Source organism: Bos grunniens, chromosome 16 (assembly GCF_055505025.1).
Source record: "Bos grunniens cultivar Pamir isolate PY7600 chromosome 16, Bosgru_T2T1.0, whole genome shotgun sequence".
Classification (NCBI taxonomy): domain Eukaryota; kingdom Metazoa; phylum Chordata; class Mammalia; order Artiodactyla; family Bovidae; genus Bos; species Bos grunniens.
Window position 1 is genome coordinate 54,579,594 of NC_141180.1, and position 24,735 is coordinate 54,604,328.

General features: G+C 41.3%; 1 protein-coding gene across 17 annotated transcripts in view; it reads right to left on the reverse strand.

Moving 5' to 3' along the window:
• Positions 1–1,437: 1,437 nt before the first annotated feature.
• Positions 1,438–24,735, reverse strand: part of DISP1 (dispatched RND transporter family member 1) — a 224,916-nt gene continuing 201,618 nt past the window's right edge. For all 17 annotated transcript variants that reach the window (XM_086345216.1, XM_086345215.1, XM_086345214.1 and 14 more), the window contains 6 exons: positions 24,641–24,670; positions 17,354–17,477; positions 16,082–16,209; positions 15,615–15,712; positions 13,344–13,441; positions 1,438–5,070 (listed from right to left, as the gene is read on the reverse strand). In XM_086345216.1, the coding sequence (XP_086201342.1) occupies positions 1,459–5,070; positions 13,344–13,441; positions 15,615–15,712; positions 16,082–16,209; positions 17,354–17,477; positions 24,641–24,670 (4,090 nt within the window). In that variant the 3' untranslated portion in view covers positions 1,438–1,458. The remainder of the gene's footprint in view (positions 5,071–13,343; positions 13,442–15,614; positions 15,713–16,081; positions 16,210–17,353; positions 17,478–24,640; positions 24,671–24,735) is intronic.

Genomic DNA, 24,735 nt, shown 5'->3' on the forward strand with positions numbered 1-24,735 from the left:
AGAATCCCAAGGACAGAGGAGCCCTCTGGACTACAGTTCATAGGGTCGCAAAGAGTCAGGCACGACTGAAGTGAGTGAGCACACATGCAAGGTAGTAAGGAAGTAAGTTTCTTGTCACTGAAGTATTCAAGCAAAAGCTGGAAAGCTGCTTCACAGAAAGGTGGTGTGGTGCAGGTGGAGTGGAGTCAATGAACCGCAAGACCCTTTCCAACTCTTGACAGCCTTTTCAGGTCCTGAATAACATGCAGATCTAAGATGGAAAACCATTCTGAGAAAATAACAGAATTTTTGGAAAGAACATTGTACTTAGAAATATTCCCTCCAGTTTTCTTCAGAGGATCAAACTGGAGGCAGAATCCAGAAGGAAGAACGCAGTGGAAGGCTCCCTGCCTGGGACAGGAATGCGTACTGTGTCAGATGACAGCCTGAAAGGAGGCTCTGTCATCTGAAGAATTACCCAGAAAGCGTGCTCTGACAGCTCAAGGACTGATCTAACACAAGATACAGGAGTGTCAGTTAAGACGCTGCCTGCAGGTTCAGCATTTCTAGGTGTTAGTTGCACAATAAAATCATCCATGCATATCCCAAGACACCTTAGCCCAGGAGAACGCAGCCCTCTGAATACATCCCCTGGGGGCTGGGCAGAGATTGAAACAAACCTGCATAGAACAAGTTCTTCTCTGACTGCTTCATCTGATCTGGGGCTCTCTTGGTCAAGATGAAACTTATCACTTCAGGGGATCACCTCTCTACATCTGTGCTCTTCCTTCTGTGGCCCTAACATCACTGTCGCCAGACCCAAGTTGATGCCCATGACTCCTGAGTGAACAGGTGTAACCATGGAATGACTGTACATTTTGGCTAATGTGGAAAGACACCAGTTTGGATATAAATGGTTCATCGGCTTTATGGACAGTCTACCCATGTGGACAGGTGGAAGGCACTATTTAAATGCTTGGCAGTTCATTTCTGAATGAGGTCTCATCAAAATTAGAAATTTTAAAGTTGTTTAGTTCCTGGATCCTAACTGAAGTAGCTTTCTTAAAAATCAGTATTTATCTTAAGTCATCAAAAGCCCTAACTACTGACAACCAAAGGCACCAGAATAAGGGTTATCAGGTAAATACAACTGCCAGGGAGAAAGGAAAGTTCTAGATAATTCAGACCCTAAATCTTTGACTCACTGCCATAAGAGGGTAGAGAAAGAGGCAATAACTGTTCAAGTTGAGTATAAATGTCAAAAAACAACTGTGCTTTTTGAAAATATAAAACCCCAAACAGCTAACCCTCTTAACACTCATTAGATACGTGAGTTTGTTGATTGTTCATATGGAATCTTCATGATTTTTAACAAAGTGAAACTTGCTTGTTCCTGTATTTTGGGACTGTTTCTAAACTTCCAGATTTTTACTTCTATTTCAAAGGAAGGACTGAGGCACTGGTTTAATACTATATTTATTAAAGTGTTTTTATTAACAAACTTTCGCCAGAAAGTTCCGAGGGTGTTAATACAGCAGGCACGTTGGCTTCAATGTTTGGTATTTGACAGTCCACAGAACTGCACTTAACTCTCACAATTCTGCCACAGCTCTGCGGATTGTTTGGGCAGGACCTATAACCTGCCTCCCCTATTAAATGGTTAAATAGAAATTTGGGTTCATTCTGATTTAAATGTTCTGAGCTCACAATGACATCAGTCTGTGATGGGCTCGGCTCCACCTGCCTTTCTGCCTTGTTGGTCTGACTCACTGAAATGGAGTCCTTGGCGGTGGCCCCGCCACTGCCCTCTGTGGTCCCAAGGTCTCTGTTTTTACAGAGTCCCCTTGGGTGAGTCTCAGGACCACAGCAGGCTTTGTGTAAGGCTCCAGCGCTTCTGCAGACCAACGATGATGGCTCTACCGTCTTTGGAAGATGCTCTTCGAGGCTCTGAAGACTGTGTACACTGGTCTTAGTGATTTTTTCTTGGGCCTGAATGTGCTGCACTGGGTGGAGGAAGAAACTCCTGGGCAGAGCATTCTGGGCTCCAGGCGGTTTTGCCCTGCACTGTAGGCCAGGACAGGGGTGGATGTGTGGGGCTGGATGCACGAAGCCCTCGGGGGCTTGGTGTGCTGCCTTCAGAGGCGCCAGGCTGTTCTGGACGTGCACAAAGCTGCCGGCAGTGGGAGCACACTGGCGGCACAAACAGTCGCCCATCTGCTGGCAAGAGGGCGGGCCATATTTCAAATGTTTGTAGGCATTTGGGCAGCTGCATCTCTGATTCAGAGAGAAGAAGTGACACATGGTGTGCTGTTCAAGAGAGGCCTGCAACAAGGCAGGGCTCGTTTCATTTTTGGTGCTTTTGTTAAGTTCACTGTTGTAAGCTGCGTGGACAGGCAGCCCTAAGTGCCTTGCCTGGCTGCTAAAAAATTCAGAGCAGATGTGGGTCTCGTCATAAGTGGTCTTCTCAGAGGCTGTGCAGCTGTGGGCTGCCAGAGGTTCCAATTCATAAAACTCGTGTTCCATTTCTGATGTCTGGCCCCTGGGATCTAAATGATAAGCATTCAGGGTGTGTGTCTTGCTTGGTCCCTTGTCACCAGGACTTGCAGACAAGGCGTGGGAGAAGGCACTGCACTGGAGTTTTTTAGGTAAAGGGATCTGACCGCAGGTCCCCTGCGGCCCAAGGCACCGGCACATGCATTGGAAAAAGAAGGTGGCAAAAGCCCAGCTAATACACATGATGAGCATCATGAAGGTGCCCAGCTGAGTGTAAGCCAGAACCGTAGAGGGCATCATCATGGCCCCCGCCACGAAGGTGGTCAGCGCAGCCATGGCGATGGCAGAGCCCATGCGACTCAGAGAGAAGATCACCTTCCCTTCTCGGTCAGCATCTGGGGCCAAGCGATAAGCCACCCCATAATGGACAGCAAAGTCTACAGATAGGCCCACAGCCACCGAAATGGTGACTGACTCCAAAACATTCAGCTCCCAGCCCAGCAGGACGAGAGAACCCACGGTGACAAATATAGTTCCGGCAATCGAAATGATGGCGTAAAGGCTTATGATGATGTTCCAAGTGGTCAGCAGCATCACGCTGAAGGCCACGGCCACGGACAGCCCCATGGCAATGAGGGTGCCATCGGAGAGGCTGTCCTGGAGGTCGTAGAACTCCAGATTGCTGACAAACCAGCCGTGGCTGAGGCCCTCAGGGGCAGAACTCAGCTCATTGGAAATCCATGAGTCCACCTCTTTATAAAACTGATGCATCTTTTCATAAGCCAGGGTGAAGAGGTAGGTACTCTGGAACTCTAACACAACTGCCCTGATGGTGTCATTGATGTCAAACCTCGGCCCTGGGGTCTTGCTATCTAAGTGGTAGCCTGTGCTCCTCTCCAGCTCCATGATGGCTCTCTTGATGCACAGTTCGAAAATCTCCTGCTTGTAGGGGAAGCTCCAGTGGCTGCAGCATGGGTACAGGGCAGGCTCATCGCAGTCCTGGTTTTCCATCCACTGCTTAAAGGTCTCGATGAAGCAGCTGGTGAAGTCCTGTTCGTCGGTCTGGTAAAAGAAGGTCTGATTTCTCAGTTTTTGACAGAAGTGCAAAATCCAGACCTGCGAAGCCGGACTGGCGATGTTGAAGGCGCTGTCCAAGGTCAGCTTCCCTTTGCTCTTAGGGTTTAGGGGGTTGCCGTTGTCCTCTGGGGATACACCCCAGATGACCGTGATGGGCATGTGGAGCTCCTCTCCGTGGTGGACGCGCTCGAACATGAACAGCTTTTTGTACTCGGCGTCGTAACGTTCGAAAGGATGGGACGACCTAAACACCTGAAACTCGGACAGCTCCAAGGAGGGCAGCTTCATCTTTGGGTTTATGCAGACGATGTAGGCCCCGCCCACCGTTAAGGCCAGGAACCAGAATAGCCAGAGGTAGCGAAACTTAATAACAATGCACGGCAGGACTTTTTCAAAAAAAATTCGAGATGCTTCTGAAATGGCAAAAAGGACTTTGTGGCACTTCTGACAGGCCACCGTCCAGCAGCTTTTGTTGTCGTAAATCTGCTGCTGGGGCTTCTTGAAACAGCTGAAGATATTAAGCAGGTACCGCTCGTGCAGGACAACCACCGCCGGAAGCCACGTGACCATCAGCACGTAATTGACGAGGATGGCTGTCCCCGCATAAACCCCGAAGCATCTGATGGCTGTGATGTTGCTCACGTAGTTGGCGTAAAAGGCAGCTGCCGTGGTAAAACTGGTGACGAACATGGACAGGGCAGCGTGCTGCAGAGTGATGCTCACTGTCTCTGATGTTTCCGCATGAGGCTTGTCAAATTTGGTGTAGTTCCAGACGTCACATAGGACAAAAGCATCGTCTGCTCCAATGCCCACCAGAATAATGAGCGCGGTGAGGTTCATAAAAGGGAAAAATTCAAAGTTAAACACCACGCGGTAGAGAAAATAGGACACGATCAAAGAACTGATGATGGCAAACATCGTCATCAGGGTGATGAACATGGACCTGGTGTAGATGCACATGACTAAAAGGACGATCACCATGGCGATGGCGGGATACACCGTATCCATCAGAAGATAATCCTGAAACAAGCTGTGCTTGATACCAAACTCAATGCCGGTGACAGTGGTGACGCCGTCGGATGCGTTCCAGTTTTCGAAGTTGTCCAGGTAGATGTTCATCATGCTCTCGCCTTTCTCGGTGGGCGAAAAGAGCATGCTGTACTTCAGAGCGGGTGTGTAATCGGCTGTCTTCGGGGCCATGAAGTCCTTGTCCACCAAGTAGTGGAGGATCTGGTACACGGCGTTGTACTTGGTGCATTTCCGCGGCACATTGGTGCACTTGAGCTGGTCCTTCCTCCGGGCCGCCATGTCCCAGCAGTCTGGCTCCAGGGTGCCGTTCTGGTAGTGTTTGGCGCAGGTCCGGAGAAGCTTCAAGGTATGAGAGACGTCGCGCTCCACGATTTTCTGGCAGGATGATCTGTTGTTCAGAATAGCGATGTAGTTCCCCAGCGTCCAGCTGGGGCAGCAGGAAGCAGCCGTGGTCCTCTGGCAGAGATCGCCAAACTGCGGGTGCGATCGGATCTGCAGAGACAGAGACAGGCGGAAGGACTGCCGTTTAAAATCGGTTCATGCAAAGGTCTGAAGGACGGCGGCCTTGAGGGGCAGGAAAGTTACCGGAGTTACAGAATCATCCTCTGGACGTGTCAGTTTGACTACAAGGTGAGACTCCCTCCCCAACCCCACCCCACCCCACCCCACCCCTGTCCCCAGTCTGCTTTCTCCGGATACAGAAGGCTTTGTTGTTCCGTTGCTCAGTCTGACTCTTGGTGACCCCATGGACTGCAGCACATCAGACTTTCCTGCTAGGTCACTTCATTTTGAACAGTAAACTACTATTTGGGGATGACATCCAAGTGTGAAACAATTTCAATCAATGCCAGTTTGGTTTCAAAAAGGAGATAAAATTAACACCTCTTTGGTAAACAAGCCCTTTCAAAGTCACTTTAAAAAGCAATTAAATGGATAGGCTGTGAAGCATATGTATGAACACCTACTGGATTAATTAAGAGAACAATTGCCCAATTGATACATGAAATGAATTTGTGGCTTTACCTAAAATTTCTGGTGATCAGTATGAAATATTTGGTGACAGAGGTACTATATTTCCATCATCTTAGGTGGAGGCAAAGATGATATTCTCTAGAAAACTGTCAGTGAACCTCAAAAAGTGATCCTGATAATAATATCAGAAGCAGATGCTAAAGATACATGAAAAACCTGGAATAAAATGGTTTCCTGATACATAAGTAGAAAGGGGAAATGTTCCTAAATTAAAATGATATATGTATGATTTTAAATAAACATATACAGGTAATAAAATACTTAAGTGGGAATTTATTTCTTCCACAGCCTTCAAAGTTTATTCAAGTTGGCTAACCACCCCTCCCTCTTTGGGGAACTTTCTGTTTGGTAAACAGAGGTCTGCTGCATATTAGTAAGTAACAATTCTGGATTTAATGTGGACAGTATTTCATTTGCAACACTATTCTTGGAGAAGGCTTTTCTTCTTATGGCTGTTCTTATAGAAAATTGAAATCTGTTCCAATGCCAAAGGTGGCATTGGTAAGGTTAGAGTGAAGCCTGCACAATCCTATTGCTTTAAAAACTACAAAGTACATGAATGGCCCCTCTACCCTGAGGCTGAGAGTAAGAAATACCCTCCTGCTCTAGAGCCTGTCCAGAGACTTCTCTGGAAGCGCCAGGGCTAAAGACGACCCACCCCTATCACTTTCCTCATCTCTACCTACCAAAGGTTGTTCCAGGGAAGAAACTCCAAAGTTCAAGAAGGGCTTCAGTATTTTTTTTCTAATGAGAGTAAAACCACCCTTTCCCTTTTTTTTAAAGTGTGTGTGTGCGTGCTCAGTCATATCCGACTCTCTGCGACCCCATGGACTGTAACCCACCAGGCTCCTCTGTCCTTGGGATTTTCCTGGTAAGAATACTGGAGTGGGTTGCCATTTTATCAATCATGCGCTAAAATATTTTCTCAAAGTAGAGACGTTGGGACAAGTCATCTTTAGAACTCAGACTTATCCAAGAACTAAGTTACTTGTAACTCACTAAGCCCTGGCGATCAGCATACTTTACTGGGACTTATCCTGTAAGGGGCAAAGTGTAGATGAAAGGAGATTGGCCACATACTGGGAACTGCTGAAGTTCTCCGACCTGCACGTAGGGATTCATTCTACTATTCTACTTTTGCATCTGTTTGATAATTTCCATAATAAAAAGTGTGTGTGTGTGTTTTTTAAAGATACTCTATAATGTATAGTGAAGTCGCTCAGTCGTGTCCGACTCTTTGCCACCCCATGGACTGTAGCCTACTAGGCTCCTCTGTCCATGGGATTTTCCAGGCAATAGTCCTGGAGTGGATTGCCATTTCCTTCTCCAGGGGATCTTCCCAACCCAGGGATGGAACCCTGGTCTCCCACATTGTAGACAGATGCTTTACTGTCTGAGCCACCAGGAAAGTCCAAAAAGATACTCTATTGGGAGTTTAAAAAAATGAATCAAAGGGCTGTTATACAGTGTACTAAAATAACGCTGATTTTAACAAAGGCTTAATTTTCAAGCTCATTTTTAGAGAGTGATAATTACTGGACATTTCATAAAACAGGATAATTAACATTTAATTGTTCCTAGGTAAAAACATTCACATAAGCTCACTCAGGGGGAACTGAACCACCTAATAAATAACAGGAAATCCTGGAATAGCATCTCTCAGATAACCAGCTTTATCCCGTAAAGAAATAACAGGCAAGTCCCTGGGCTCAGCCCACTGAATTGAAAGAAAGGTAATGCATAGTGTTTGACAGTTTTCAGATGGAAGAAAATGAACTGTATCCATTACAAAACCCACTATCAGCTAGAAGGAACATATCTGTACTTGTCCCAATAACCAAATGCCAAACATAAAGGAAACAGGGTTGCCAGCTAAAACTGGGAAAAAGGCACAGAATTCTGTCCTTGACTAACCTTTTCAAAGAATTGCAGAGGGTTTTTTATGTGTGTATCTGACCAGAGATTAAAAAGTTGGACATGATAAACACAGACCAAATACAACTTTGATGGCTGCTATAAAAAATAAATGCTAATGAGCCTCTGGAGGGCCAATCCTCAAATTCAAAGGTGATGCTGGCTGATGTACAACCTTTGGAAAACAGTTTTTGAGGACTGCTTTAGAGGGTAAAAAATAAGGGCAGAGAATAGACATTTATCCTGAGTTGGATGCCAGTGCCCTAAATCTAAAGGCATGGAGCTCAAGGGTCATCTAGGCTTTCAGGGAGTGATGCTGTATGTCCCCATCCATCCATCCATCCAAAAGAAAAAATATTTATTGAGCACCTAGGCAAGACAACACTCCAGTCCTCTCGCCTGGAAAATCCCATGGACGGAGGAGCCTGGTGGGCTGCAGTCCATGGGGTCGCTAGGAGTCGGACACGACTGAGCAACTTCACTTTCACTTTCATGCATTGGAGAAGGAAATGGCAACCCACTCCAGTGTTCTTGCCTGGAGAATCCCAGGGACGGGGGAGCCTGGTGGGCTGCCGTCTCTGGGGTCGCACAGAGTCGGACACGACTGAAGTGACTTAGCAGCAGCAGCAGCAGGCAAGACAAACAAGGCAAACCACTCCTGCCCTCAAATTGCTCGTGGTGAGGTGGGGAAATCAGACAAGAAAAGCAATGATGACAATTCACATGAGAAGCAACATATTATGTTTAAGAGTCTATGTGAACCTGGGGACAGAGTGCCAAAGTCTGCAAGTGCAATGAGACAGAAGCACGGCTTAGTCATCTGGGATGGAGACACCCCAATAGAGAGTCATATGTTACACTGTGGGGCTGAAAGCGCTTGGCAAGCAGGTGTATCTTCATGCAGAACGCAGCTGTATCTTTGCATATTTTTGCCATCATAGGAATGATTTTGAAATCTTTGAAGTTTATAAAAATAAGGATGGAGTTTCTGAGAGCCATATCTTGCAGCTCTCATGAGGGATGCCCTTTTCATTCTAGATATTCACAGATGGGAGTTTTAGGAAATCATTTTGCTTGTGTGGTGATAACACGCCTTTTCACACTTCCCTGGTCAGATGGGAGCAGGGGTGGAGTTGCCTTCAAATAGAGAAAAAGAAGAAACCAGCATAGTTTAAATGATACCTTAACTTTCAAATCTAATGGCCAAGTTGGAGATATGGTAAGACGCTGAGAAAACAATAAAGGCAAGAAAATTAAGCCTTTAATACCAGATTCAATCAACTGCTGGACTCTCACTCCCCACGTGACTAAGTTCCTCATGTATAAAAGTTGAAGGGAGCCTAGAGATGAAAGAAAAAGCAAGGGCTCCACAGCTCTCTTTAAAACAAGCATCAGGGAACTTCCCTGGCAATCCAGTGGTTAAGACTCTGAGCTTCCACTGCAGAGGGCTTGTGTTCAATCTCTGGTTGAGGAACTCAGATTCCCCCATCACATGCAGCATGGTGCAGCCAAAATGTAAAAACAAACAAACAAACAAAATCTCCAAGCATCAAGAAACACATTTCTAGAATCTTCTAAGCTTCAGAGGAGGGGGGTGTATTCCAGCTGTCCACAAAAGCTACCTAAGTAAAAACGGTTTTAGGTACCAAATTTCAAATCCCTACTACAAGCTGATTCCTCTGAGCACCAACGTCTACAGTGTACAAAGACTAAAACCAGGGTAAAGAGTTTCCAGCAGAGTCAAGATTAGAGGCACAAACATCTTTGTTACTAATGACTCTCTGCCAGCATGCCCCACAGGAATGCAGAAGTACAGGAAAAAGTAATGAGGAAGATCAGGGGAAGCAACTGAGTCCCCTTTTGAGAGAGTCTCAGACATCAAGCATTTCTGTGAGGAGACAGGTGTAGCATCAGAAACAGAAGCTCTACACTCTGGAAACTAGTACCATCTGAACTGTGAGTACAAGTGCCATGTAATTTAAATGGGAACTGGTGTTTGAACTCAATGTGCTATCAACACAGGCAGAAAACAGTTGAAACACCTGGTCTCATGGTGACATTACACTGATTACTGGATGCTTTCTGGAGTTAACTGACCAACGATTAAGCTCTTCTGCTCTGGATCATTTCATATGTGTCTCATTCAACTTGATCGTTGTTAATAATCAAGTGCTTAGGTACGATAGCAAGGATTTGAGGGGGGGAAAAAAGGAAAGGCTGTTAAGTGGCCTCAGGACCATAACAAATAAAAATTTGTTTGCTCAAAGCACCATAACAAATAAAAATACCCAAAGGGTCTTGACCTGGGAGACTCAAAAAGGTACAGTAATAATCTGAAATCTAAACCATTAACCACTAGATATTATTCCCCGATGGCTCAAGCGGTAAAGAAGCTGCCTTTAATGCAGGAGACACAGGAGACGTGGATTTGATCCCTGGGTCGGGAAGATCCCCTGGAGGAGGAAATGGCAGCCCACTCCAGTATTCTTCCCTGGGAAATCCCATGGACAGAGGAACCTGAAGGGCTACAGTTCATGGGTCGAAGAGTCAGACACGACTGAGTGTGCACACAAGACATCACTAAATATATTATCTCTGTGAGAAACATGTTGTTCTAGGTTCACAGCAAGAGTTTGAGGCTAGAATACAAGGTCATTTGCAATTGGCAAAAATAGCATTTAATTTAAAATGCTCAAATTACAACCATATTCCTTGAGGTAGAATTTCAGGACCTTGGTTATGTTTATTCATTTATTGGTATGTATCTGTCAGTGGCTTGACCATTCATTCAGATGCGTCTTTAGGTCTGTTCCTCACATTTTCACAAGAGCACTACAAATCGTTATGTTCTTCCCAGGGAGTACAGGCTTGAAGTCACAACTAAACATTCTTATGATGAGCTCAGTAGAGGGAAAAAAAGATAAGCAAAGTACATCTACTTTTTTCAGTAGTTTAAATTTTGCAGATGCTTCAAGCCAAACCATTAGAAACCACGTATTGAGATTTCATTGCTTTATCTCTTGTAGAAAAGCTTCCTGTATATCTCAAGTACCAACCTACTTGAGATATGGTTTACAAACCAAGTAAGAATCAATACCGCACCTCTCGTAAACCTGCTAAACCTTCTGTTAAGAACTTTCTTCAGAATATCATACTTCTTTTGGAAGTATGGGAACAATCCTTTTCTGTCTTAGTATGAAGGCAAGATGGGTTTCTTCTAAAAAACAAACTTGTCACTCTATTTAAGTGACTTTTGTCTCTGACCATGAATTCTTCTTTGCTGTGGTTGCCAGGAAGGTTAAAGACAAATTTGAAGCTCACCACCACGCAAATACACAGAATTGTGGGGTATGCATTATTGTATGTCCAATCTCATCCTTAGCTTTATTTTCCACCCACTATTGTTCCTTCAAGTAATTCATTCAATTATTTATCCTTTCTGTATGCCTTTTTGTAAGATTCCTATTGGTGCTGATATTTTATCATCTGAAATATACTCATATATGTATATATAATATACTCTTCACTTATGAAAGCTGTAATGGCACAGTACTGCTTACTGGCTTTTGAGTTTATTAAAAATCTAAGATGTGCTCATAGAATAAATTGCTAGCTTTTTAAAAAAGGTACTTATTCTATTCTAGGCCATGATGATTCTTTGAGGTTCATTTGAGTGGGAAATGGTACATATAGCAGAACAATGCAAAAGATAAATGGGAGAGGGAGCAGTAACCTGCATTATGGGAGCATAAAGAATGGAGGGTAAAGGCAGAGACTCTAGAATTAGACTTTTGTTGTTTAGTTGCTCAGTCATGTCCGACTCTTTGAGACCCCATGGACTGTGGCTTGCCAGGCTCCTCAGTCCATGGGATTTCCCAGGCAAGAATACTGGAGTGGGTTGCCATTTTCTCCTCCAGAGATCTTCCTGACCCAGGGATCGAACCCGCATCACCTGTATTGGCAGTGGCATTAAGACTTATCTGGGTTCAAATCCTGCACCTGTCAGTTACCACTTGTGTGAACTTCCTCATCTGCAAAACAGGCAAAATGAGTGTTTCATTCCTAACACTGTTGTGGGGATTAAATGAAATAATTCATTAAAGTGTTTAGAATACTTCCTGACAAATATCAATAACACTCAAAAAACATCAACTGTTAATCAACTGAGTGAATTCAATCACTTTCGTGTCTTCAAGGGAGGGAAGGTCTAAAGATGAACTTCAAGGATAGGAATAACAGGGTCTAAGAGGTTAATGAATTGTTTTCATCCAAGGTGTGATTATAAAGTAACCAGACTGGCTTAACTTCTCTAAGCTTAACTGCTCATCTGTTAAAAGGTATTATTCCAAGGTCACAGGTTTACAGTGGGAGATGTAAAATTCTCAGCATAAAGCCTCACACACAGCAAGTGTTCTCCAAAGTTAGAGTCAACTTTCTGTATGAGAACGATTGTAACCCATAACAGGGAGAAATATGCTCAGAGTAGCTTTCAAAAATCCACTGATCGTTGTAGAACAGAACAAAATACGACAAAAATGGTTCACTGATGAAGAAACTGTAGGCTGTTTATAGATGGTTTGTGACTTTGGTCTATTTGGGGTTGCACAGAGACAAGATGGCACTCACAGAAAATCCTGATATCCTCATCAATGCAAAAGTTATTTTCAAAATATATAAATGGCCTCTTGGAATGAAGAATGAGGTCAGGAGATCTGGGACCAACTAACTAGGTGACCTGGGTAAGCCACTCAGTTCTCAGAAGGTCCTTTTATCCGCACAGGGATAGTGCTGGTCTGTGGGTGACCTCAAAGGGTCCTTTCGCCTCCTATGCATTAAAGAACTCTATTAATAGAACAGGTGATTTCCCTGGATTGTCAGGCTAGCTCTTAGAGCATGTGATTAGATTTTCAACTGACAAGTGATTTTACATTTTATTGGGTTTCATGCTGGAGTTTCTCACTTGACAATGCTCCATGGTCAGGTAGACCAGCCGAAGTTGATAGTGATCAAATTGAGACATTAATTGAGAATAGAAATATGCTCAGAATATAAGTTCCTTTTCCGCCTTGTTACTGTGCTTGGACGAGGCCATTAGTGACCTTAGATAGCAGTTTCTACTTGGAGAACCTACATCTGAACACATGAAATTGACTGCTCTTCCAAGCCTGGTAGGTGACTTTATTTTTTTTTGGTGCTCTACAGAAGATTAGGAGTGGAAGTGCCTGTCTTCTTATATCTTTATGTCCTGTTAAAGCATTAAGGTGTTCAGAATTCAGAACAATCTGGATTGGATTACTCAGGCCATTTCCATAGATATTGTATTTATGTTCTTTGATGTCCTCTCCTAGCCTGTGCCCTAAATTTTCCTTTGAGGTCACCGGCCAAAAGGATCCATTGATTGCCAGAAAGGTGAGCATTTCATTGCATAATTAAGATGCTGACAATTGCCTCAGGGGGAAAGTGGAGTGAACAATGAAACTAGGAAAGAGAAAATACAACAAAAGAAGAAAAAGGCTTAACTATTATCCTGAAAGGAAATAAGCTGTGAAATAACACAAAAGACTATCAAGGACAAAGAACATGAGTGGGAAAGAAAGAGATCTTTATTAAGGAAGATGGTATGTTTTAAAGGTGGGGAAACAGAAACACTTTGATCCTGGGGTCGGAAAGAATGCAAAGCCATTCTCCTGGTGTTTATTCTTCAGTAGGTAAGCCACTTAAGTGCTTTCATCTGATCAGGCACCAGGCTCAGCAGTAAAAGGAGTTTCAGAAATATAACCTTATTTGTGCTGAACAGATTTCAGTTTTACTTTACATACCCTTGAATTATCTACATTGCACATTGATTTAATTGCAGGTAAATTCCACAATGTCTCCCCTCCAGCTGAAGTAAACACTACTCTGGAATATCGGTCACCTGGTGACAGGGGAAAAAAAAAAGAAAAAAGTTTATAAATTATTCATTTATTTCAGAAGACTCAGCATTCAGAAATAATTCAAACTGGGAAACCACATGGGCAATTCATTAGCAGTGGGGAATCCTGTCTTTCATTAAATTCCAGGAGAAAAATGTAAAAAAAAAATTTTTTTTTAAATATTGCTTTAGCTCAAAGCCTTTGTAGACTCACTGCATCTTAAAAATCATAGCAGTTATGTAACATATCTAGTTCTGATCAGACTGTAATTAGGAAGAACAATACATAAGAACTTTTGGCAGAAAATCAATTGAATGCCTCCCTCTTAATTTCACAACATATCACCACAGTGGTATATAAAATCAAAGAATGAGGCACCAGTGCATATCAAGAATGGATTATAGGGGTGTTCTCTGTGGCAGCTAACTAGAGAGCAAAGATGGCAAGCGATCAATTTTAAAGCACTAACAAAAGTCAGCTAAACACAGAATGCTAGCCAGGATCACAGACATACTCGTCATTCTTGCTAAGTGCTCCGAGTTCTAGAAAAAATATTTTGAGAATCATACTGTTACAAAATACATCTCCGAACAAGGGAGGCTGTGTGATATCCTGGGAAGAACACTGTCTTTAGAGTGAAAACTGGGTTGTAACCAGCTTCTGTCATTTATTAGCTAGGTGACCTTAGGCAACTAACAGCTTCCCTGAGCCTCAGTTCCTCATCTGTAAAATAAAGACAGCAACACTTTCTCAAGAAGGTGTTGAGAATTAAATGAGATACTGAAAAACAGGTGCTCAATAAGTACTGTTTCTGCTCCCTCAGCCATTAAAAAATTAACATAAGTGAATTGAAACAAAGTAGGTTAATTTCATATGATCGAAAATGCCAAATGGTGCGAACAAAGAAAATCAATTTGCAAATTTATGAATAAAGCTTTATTACATGAGCATTTATTAATGGTCACAAAGTTTTCTTTAGTAAACTCCTGTCTTCAAGACAAAGACCCTGAAGTTTGAATAGATATAGAAACATCTAAGACCCAATCAGGTCCCCTAGTGATCTAAGAAGATAAGACAAAAAACACATCTTAGAAGGATTTTCAGCAACAACAAAAAAAGCTGAAACCAAAGGAGTTTCGATGTTAATATTCACTTAATCAGAAATTGAAGTTATCACAATTCCTCACTTGTAACCATGAGGGCTAATCAATGACATACAAAATTAAACATGTTTCTCTGAGGCCCTGAACTCTTCTTTCCTGGCAGCTCGAGAGAGCCTGGTGGGCTGCCATCTATGGGGTGGCACAGAGTCAGACACGACTGAAGCGACTTAGCAGCAGCAGCAGCAACAGAGGAACCAGGCTGACTCTAGGCGACAGCAGATTTTGTTTAGTGAATTTGCTGCCAACATTTAGAGATCTGTGATGCCATACTGAAATCAGGATTCCTGGCCTCTAGGGATTTCTTACAATATATGGGCCCTCATTTTTTCAAGGCCGTATTCTGCCATATACTCTTCAATCACCATCACTTCCTACTGTCTTAACTCAGTTCACTTATCTCATCCATAAATAAGCTGAGTCGCTGAGGCACGCAAGCTTTGAACCTCTGGACTTTATTTGTTCGTCTTTCTTCCACTAATGCCTAATGACAAGGCAGGCACAAGAAGGCTATTAATACAGGTGTTTTGACAGTAGATTATTTCAGGGTTCAATCTAAAAATATGTACAAGGAGTTTTTTAAAATGACTTGAAATATTGAGCAAGGTCAATAATTTTATTAGATTTATATCTGTCTTAAAACTGGCTATAACACAATCCTCTCTTTCTTATTATTTTTTTCTTTTTCGCTCATTATTTTTTTTAATTATAGGTAAATAAATTCAGATTGCTGCTGCTGCTAAGTCGCTTCAGTCGTGTCCGACTCTGTGCGACCCCAGAGACGGCAGCCCACCTGTCCCTGGGATTCTCTAGGCAAGAACACTGGAGTGGGTTCAGATTAGTGGTTGACTAACATAGAGAAGTAAAATTACAAGTTAATTAAACAAAATCTCTTGAAGCATGATAGAAACAGTAAAGCTGTGTGACCAGTCACATACACCCAGACAGTCTAGGTTATCAGTCACGTTCAATCCCAGGAAACTTAGAGAGGTTTGTCATTTATGATACTACTCACTTGGAACGTCACAGAAAAAGCTGTCCTTGTGGAAGTTCCAGTCAACTTCTCTCTTCTCTCTTTCATAATGATCGTCTGACCACCTATCATCCCGATGGCTGAAATAGAACACAATTTGATCTTCAGTCAAGTCCTCACCATTCCAAGGATGAGAAGCCTACTGGTAACAATACTGCCTCAAAGTCATGACCTATTTAGTGCTTGGTATGAAGTTGGACGGATGGGCATAAGCAACCACCATTAATTTTCTCACTTCTGAAAAAGGAAAACAAACAAACAAAACAAAACAAACCCAAACCCAAACATTCACTAACAGACAACACAATCTTAAAAGACACTGACAATTTCGACACATTCAGTGGTAAAGATTTTGAGCCACACATTTTAGATGTAATCGTTTTGCGCAGGCAGTGTTTATAAGTGGAATTCATTAGCAGTGTTTTGTCTAAAAGTTAATAAATGGTTACCTTTTGGCTTGTTCATCTGCATATTTAAAGGGGTAATTTGCTAATGTTGCTTTGTATCCTGTATTTTTCACCATGTTATTCCATGTGACCAGTCTCTGGCCTATTGCAGTCCCTCTTGGTTCAAAACCCTAAGGCAAAATATTACAAATTCCCATTAGTGTACTTCATTTCAGGCTAAGTATAGTTATAACAGCTTGGGAAGGCAATGTCAAGGTGATGGATAGCTTTCAACAGAAAATAAATACGTTCCTCAGAGCTACTCCAGAGGTGAACTGCATTAAAACAAGATGATTTGACATAATAATGATCACCTACTTACTGTGACAAAACGGCCTGATTCTTTGGTATGTTACATATCTCAGCAAAGAGGAGGATAAAAAACTTATCTGAAGCTTCTCTTCCATATGCATCCCTAGCATTTAGTAAATACTTATTTTTTTTTTTTTTGTAAATACTTATTTTTATATTATAAAACATCATGGTCAAATTAAATTATGTTATGCATGCTTTACAAAGAGTTTATTGTTATCATTATCCTCATTCATATTTTCCTCCCTATTCCACACCCAAGGGACATCTTTCAAAACTTAAAAACAGACCCTGCTCTCTCTTGCTGCTGCTGCTGCTAAGTCGCTTCAGTCGTGTCCAACTCTGTGCGACCCCATAGACGGCAGCCCACCAGGCTCCCCTGTCCCTGGGATTCTCCAGGCAAGAACACTGGAGTGGGTTGCCATTTCCTTCTCCAACGCATGAAAGTGAAAAGTGAAAGTGAAGTCGCTCAGTCGTGTCTGACTCTTAGCGACCCCATGGACTGCAGCCTACCAGGATCCTCCATCCATGGGATTTTCCAGGCAAAAGTACTGGAGTGGGGTGCCATTGCCTTCTCCTTGCTCTCTCTTAGTAACACTGAAATTCCTTTAACTTCCTCGGGAAAAAAAAGGTGATATTCTGGTTTTAAAGATTTTGTGAAAATGTTTTTATAGTCTGCAGATTCTCCAATTTACAGCTTTTTAGCTTAACATGGAGACCAAGAAACAGATTTCCAGATTTTTGAAGGTGGGCAAGTTCCTTGACCGCCTTTGAGAACCTGAGAATACAAACAAGTCTTTCCTCTTTCAGAAAGTGACTATACTTACTGATGGCTTGAGAAGGTTTCAAAAGAGAGGGTACTAGATAGCATAAGACAAAGTGTCCTAAAATGCTTAATCTTTTGAGATGATCGAAGGCTAAATAAAATAGATGAGCAGATTCTATTGGCTCAGTTTTCCTTACCAGCAATGGATCAGAGAAATCAGGAAGCTCTGGCACTAATACTCCAACCAAGGCGCAGACCACGATGAACACCGTGCACATGCCCAAGACAACCACAGGCCAGTCTGCTATCAGGGCTGCGTAACTACAAAAGCAGAGAGAGATCACAGAGAAAGCCACTTAGAAGCAGAGTAAAGTTTTTTCACTACCTAACAGCAATTTGTTAATTCTTCCTACTTCAGACATAGTACAGGTATTTATCAATGAAAGAGCTAATGAGATTATAAACTGTTGTTCCTCAGTTGCTAAGTCGTGTGTGACTCTTTGTGCCTCCACGGACTGTAGTATGCTAGGCTTCCCTGTCTTTCACTATCTCCTGGAGTTTGCTCAAATTCATGTCTGTTGAGTCAGTCATGCTATCTAACCAACTGAAAGTGAGCATAATGTCCATTTCTGACAAGTAATATTTCATTGCTGTATCTATGCCTAGGAAAAAGATCTTGAATCTACACTTTCTAAGTGGAAAAAAACATATTTTAACAGAGGCTCCATCCTCTTTGCAGTCTCTTCCAGAACTTTTGTTTCTCCAGTTATTCCTTTCTTCCTACTTTCACTCCATCACTTCTTGAAAAAGAACCCAGCCCATAAATAGGTTCAGGTAAAGCTTTAAGAATTGTTATTTTAGATGCTATTTTAGATGTCCAACTCTTTGTGACCCCATGGACTGTAGCCTGCCAGCCGCCTCTGTCCATGGAATTCTTTAGGCAAGAACACTGGAGTGGGTTGCCATTTCCTCCTCCAGGGGATCTTCCCGGCCCAAGGAACAAACCTGCGTCTCCTGCACTGGCAGACAGAGTCTTTACTGCTGAGCCACCCGGGAAAGCCTGTAAGCCTTAAGAATAACCAAACCAAACTGAAACCTCCCATAAACCTATTAACCTTCCTTTTAGTTAAAACAAAAAGTTGGACACAGAACAATAATGAACTTATCCACTAGACTGTGAGCTACATGAGGGCAGAGACTTTTGATTTGATTGAGTGGTTGATTTAGTACAGTATTAGTGCCCTCTTCTTTTTGCTAAACATTTATATACTTTCTTCTTTGAAAATTATTTTTTATTGGAGTATAGTTGTTTTACAATATGTGTTAGTTTCTACTGTACAGCAAAACCAATCAGCCATACACATATATACATCCCCTCCCTTCGGAATTCCTTTCCATTTCAGGTCACCACAGTGCACTAAGTAGAGTTCCCTGTATGTTCTCATTGGTTATCTATTTTACACACAGTATCGGTAGTATGTATATGCCAATCCCAATCTCCCAATTCCTCCCATCCCCTCTTCTCCCTTGATATCCACACAGTTGTTCTCTATGTCTGTGTCTCTATTTCTGCTGTGCAAATAGAAAACTAATATAGATGATCCTGTCTGCAGAACAGTGTCTTTTAAAAGGTGCTTGGTCACTATCTATTGATTAGATGAACAAACACCCATGTATCTATCTTCCCTCAATTCTCTAATCACCATGGCCTGGCTGTGGTTTCTTACTACATCTCAGAAACTCCTCTCTGTTACCAAATCCCACAGTCAAGTCATTTCCCCCAATACCCTTCCCATACCCTCCTTCACTATCTTCCACTGAAAGACCTGTTTCTGGGCCCTTCCGTAAGATCTTGGACCAGGCCTTCCTAACCTGATGCTTGCAGATCTTGCTAACAACTTACTGCTTAATAGAAGTTGACTAAATTGAACTCTTCTAAAATTCAAAATGTATTCTGCCAACTTCAGGTTTCTTGAATTTTTATCAGAGAAGAAAAGAAACATCTAACTTCTGGACAATAACTCTTTAAGTCTCAACAGTGTTAGCTCATTGGGCTGCTGTGATGGCTATTTCTGGCTTATTTGAAATAGACTTCTTGCTCAGATATTTTGAGTTTCTTCTTCAAAATCACGCTGGCAGTTTAAAGAAAGCTTGTGGCTCTACAATTCTGAAAAAAGCTACAAGATGTCTCTAAGAATAGATGGCTGATTTTTATATTCTGATCGCTCAACTTCATAGATCTGGCTTCATGGAGATATTCACATTAAATAAAATATAACATAATTATGCTTTAAGGCAGCACTTGCACAGGCATTTTTCATTATTTTTCTTTTAAAAGCAACCTTAGGAGAATAAAGAATAATAGCTTGCACCCACTAAGAGTTCCAGTTGCTCTGATGCTTTACATAGATTATCATCTCACAGAATTCTCACAACAAATTTATGAGATGAAACTGAGGCATGGTCAGGTTGAATAACTTGTTCAAAGTCACAAGCTGGCCCTGGTCATGAAACAAGTATGTCCTTGGGATGTAATGTACAACACAGTAACTATAGTTAATAATACTATACTGTATATTTGAAAGCTGCTAGGGGAGTAGATTTTAAAAGTTCTCACTACAAGAAAGAAAAAAATTTTGTAACTGTGTGTAGTGATGAATGTTAACTAGACTTATTGTGGTGATTATTTCACAATACATATGAATATCCAATTATTATGTTATACACCTGAAACTTATATAATGTTACATATCAATTATATCTTTAAAAAAAAGTCACGAAGCTAGGAAGCCAGGTAGTCTGGTTTAAGAGTCTGGCTTCTTAGCTACTATGATATCTCTTGCTTCGAACACAAGAGAAACAAAAGCCATCAAGAATAAGTCAACTTGCCACAAACAGATGCTTTCCAAAACTGTCATTTAGGATTAAATTCCTAAGCCACACTCTTAATTTCTCTGTGCAAAATCATATAGACCCAAAGGACTTCAAGTTTGAACATGATTCACTAACGTAAATTCTGCATTTAAAAACTCATTAAGGAAAAATTATGCCAGATAAGGTGGAATAACTTAAGAATAATCCTGAATGTATTGAAAACACATAAATCAGAATATGTTGATTGTAGTTATTCAAATGTAAACACCAAGTGGTCAGAATCGTCCGTATTTCCAGAACACACCCAATGCTTATATTTTCTATACTTTATTTCCTCCTCCACCAAATGCAAACCAAGATGAAAGTAACTGGTTTGAAGCAATAAAATCCTTTGTCAATAGCACGTTTGAGACTTTCTGTTCATTGCTTCAGGTTTAAAAAAAAGTCCTTTACATTTTAGACCTTTAAAATATCAGCCCTATGAAGTGAAAAGGGCTCCAGGCTTACACAATTACTCATTATACTTTATATTAAATGGATCAATTTTCTTTCAAATAAACCAGAAGTTATGCATTTTTACCTACAAACATGTTATCAATAGAAGGCCATGGGCCCCAAATTGCTTAGTTTTCATACTGTGGTTTAATTTACCTATATAATGACTTTTTGTTTGTGTCTTGAAAAATCTGCACACATGCACAGCAATCTTAAAAACTCATTCAATAATTGCTTTTTCTTGCTTTTGAAAACATTTGGTTTTGATTTTACAGCACTGGTCTCTACCATATCTGTGCATGGACTACATATGGAAACTTTACGGTATTAGTGATTTCAGCACATTTCTTCCAAACACATTTAACCTTACCCTATTACAAATCCACTTCCTCACACAGCACATGTTTCACATGCTAACCTTTCTTTGAGACAACTGCTCGCACTTAAGAAATGGAATCACTATCCTGAGGACATCAAGCACCACGGGGGGAAAGCCCTAACTCTTTTGAGTAAATATTACTCAGACAGTGGTTTCTGCTAAATATCACACAGTAACTGAGGCCATTTCTGCTTCCTGCTGTCTATGCTAAGATGTTGTGTAACTACGGGCACCATGTGGGAAACAAAAGTTTCATATATAATATGAAACCCAGACAATGGTTGTAATATTATGACAAAATCTAATAAAGCAGGAAAATTGGAGAAGTAAAGGAAATTAAAAATGACCTATAAATCTTACAGCTACAGTTTTCTAGCTAATTCCCTTCATGATGCATCTGAGTTCAAGGTACATATTCTAAGTTTAAATTTGAATAAAGGACCTGTGCATTCTTTTCTCTGAAAAGTCAACTACACATGCATTGGAAGAATTTCCCAAAGGACCACTCTTTTACTATAATATGTTCCTCTGTATACCATGTAGTAATTGTCTTTCATCTGCCTGATCTAATTTTGTACATCTTTAGACCACACTACAACATAACTGTATGTGCCATCCACTTCTCTGGCTCCTGGATGACAGCAGGCAGTCTTTTCTTAATGACTGACTGACCAGGTGATGGTTTTCCTCAAGGCCCTACTGCTGTATCAGCTGCTTAGGTTAGGCCCGCAGCACTACCCATGGCACTGTTGGACTGGATTGGCCAGAAAGTTGGTTTGGGTTTTTTATTTGGTACAGATAAACCTGAATGAACTTTTTGACCAACCCAATATAAAAGAGCACATCATCATCTCAAGAGGTCACGTATCAAACAGCACAGATATGAAGGATTCATTCTCCTTCTATAAAACGACAGATAACAGAAGGAGCAGGGAGAATGGATTGCATTTGTGGGTGAACTGCAGATCTGAGTGAGTGGGCAGGCTGCCTAGCACCCTGGTCCAGGCTGTTCCTGCCCTGCTAAAGTTTTCATGAGGTATATCGACCTTGATGGCTCAAGAGATAAAGAATCCTCCCTGCGGTGCAGGAGACTTGGATTTGATCCCCGAGTCGGAAAGATCCCTAGAGGAGAACATGGCAACCCACTCCAGTATTCTTGCCTAGAAAATCGCATGGACAGAGGAGCCTGATGGGCTATAGTCAATGGGGTCGCAAGGAGTCGGACACGACTAAGCACACACATATACATGGGAAGTCCCTCAAACATACTCACAGATTCTCAGTCATGTTATTATTGGGTTTACTCTGGGAAAAGATCAGCAATAACTGTTAAAACAAATAAATGAAGTATCTTAGAGGGCGAACTTATGCTCATGTGACATTATAAGGGGGACCTGTTTTAAATGGACCATTTGTATTACAATAAGACCCTCCATAGTAAACTTTCCTCTAATCTTAGTTTACAAAGATCTTTTTCTTTTGACTTTTGCTGCCTTTCTGGAAACCCTCTCCTCTTTCTCCCCTTCCTTTCCGAGCGGAGAGCCAGGCTTTAGAGAGTATGAGTACCTAGGACCTGAGGCCTCTTTTCCTGACCAACTACCCCAGTCCTTAACCCTTAATAGCCTGGCTTTTGCTCTGGTGAGTCTTCTGAAACTGCCAATGTCAACTGTCTTGGTTTTCATCTTCTTTTACCTAAGAAATATTTAACACTTTAGCTATTGCTTGCTTCCTAAAAAAATCTCTTCCTCCTGTGTTTCTTCCCTTCTGTTTCCTTTAACATATGTTCCTTATCCCTCTTCTAAGGGTAAGCGTTTCTAAATGTTATTAATCCTAACTTTTCTAGTGGCATCAGCTATCAATTTAGTGGAATATTTGAAGTTTATGGAATTTCACAGAAGAAAACAGTACAGAACTCTTTCTTGTGAAGTAATAAACTCATTCAACAGTTAATATTACATAGTAAGGATGCAGGTTTTCTGGGAATAAAATCATAGTAGATATGGATATTATCCTCAAGGAACTTAGAGCCTAATTCAGAAAATCAGACAGGTACACAAATACCTACAGAACTAGGTCAATAGAGGTGTATGTTTACAGGGATACAGATAAAAAATTTTGTGAATTCTATGAAGGAAAAGATTACTGTCAGCTAGGGTGGGAAAAGGGAATCAGAAAAAGCTAATTTTAGGAAGAAGTTGTATTTACATGTGCGTATATTGAAAAGAAGAAATGAAAACTTTTAAAAATACAAATCTTTTAACAGAGAAAAATACATATGACTCTTCCAAAATGTAAGAGTTTTGGTCATTTAAGAAGATCCTATTATTTCCAGAAAAATGGAAATTCATTTTCTTCATGTGTCATATTTACTTTATGACACATTTTCGTATAACCTCTTTCCTTCATCTTTTTTCCATGTTTTTTGTTGCAAAATTGGGTAAAAAACAATGTAGTATATGCATACCATGGAATACCATTCAGTCTTAAAAAGGAAGGAACTTCTGATGCGTGCTCATGGATGACACTTGAGAACAATATGCTAAGTGAAATCAGATAGTCACAAAGGACACACGCTGCACTCTTCCACTCATATGAGATGTTAGAGTGATGGGATTAACAGAGACAGGGAAGAGCGGTGGTTGCCGGGAGCTGGGGGAGGAAGAAGCGAGCAGGTACTATTTAATGGGTACAGAGGTTCAGTTTTGCAAGTTGAAAAAAGTTCTGGAGACTGATGGTAGTGATGTTTGTACAGTAATGTGAATGTACTTAATGCCAGAGAAGTGTACACTTTAAAATGGTTAAGATGGTAAATTTTATGCTATGTCTATTTGATTACAATTTACAAATATTTTTAAATATAAAAGGAATTTACTAATTAAAATTTATGTAGCAATCTTATTCCAAAGAAAGAATAACTCTCCTGAGGAAGGCTTCAGAGATATCAGCATCTGAGCTTCCTTAGCAAAGGAATTTCAAATATCATGAAGAATTTCTTAACAATCTCATATTTGGAATCACCATGCAAAAAGACATCTGATGAGACAATGCTTTTTTTTGGGAAACATTTGTCCATTTAAAACTTTGATTTTCTACTAAAAAATGCAAACTTAAAAATTTTCACATAAAAAAGTACCTCCATCTTAACATGACAACAAAATTTTTATAAAGAGACACAGATGAGCCATCTGAAATAAACTGCTGTGAGTTCAAGTCATGGCAGTTGGCTGGATGGTTTCTCTCTCATCAATAAGTAAGACATGGAGAAGCCAAGCCATACAGGAAAGAATTCAAAATAATCATGCAAATATAAATGATCAAAGTGAAAGTGAATGTTGCTCAGTCGTGTCAGACTCTTTGCGACCCCACGGTGTACAGTCCATGGAATTTCCCACGCCAGAATACTGGAGAGGGTGGCCTTTCCCTTCTCCAGGGGATCTTCCCAACCCAGGGATCGAACCCAGGTCTCCCGCATTGCAGACAGATTCTTTACCAGCTGAGCCACCAGGGAAGCCCATAAATGATCAAACCCAACTAGAATTTAAAGGCTAAAAGACTCCCTTGGGATTAAAACCACTTTTTGGAGTTCAGGATTCCTCAAGCAGCCAAATCAGTGGAAATATAATTTTCCTTCATAAAAATACAAATGAGGAAGGCAAAAACAGCAGGAAAACGTAAAGAAAATACTAAAATGGGAAAAGAACATACTTATTTCATAAGATGATCCAGACTACTTTACCTTTTTGGTAACTTGAAAGGTCTGGATGGTCTGGAAAAAAGCAAAGGAAAAACAATCAGAAACAAGTCATCATAATACAAACAAATGCTTTATAT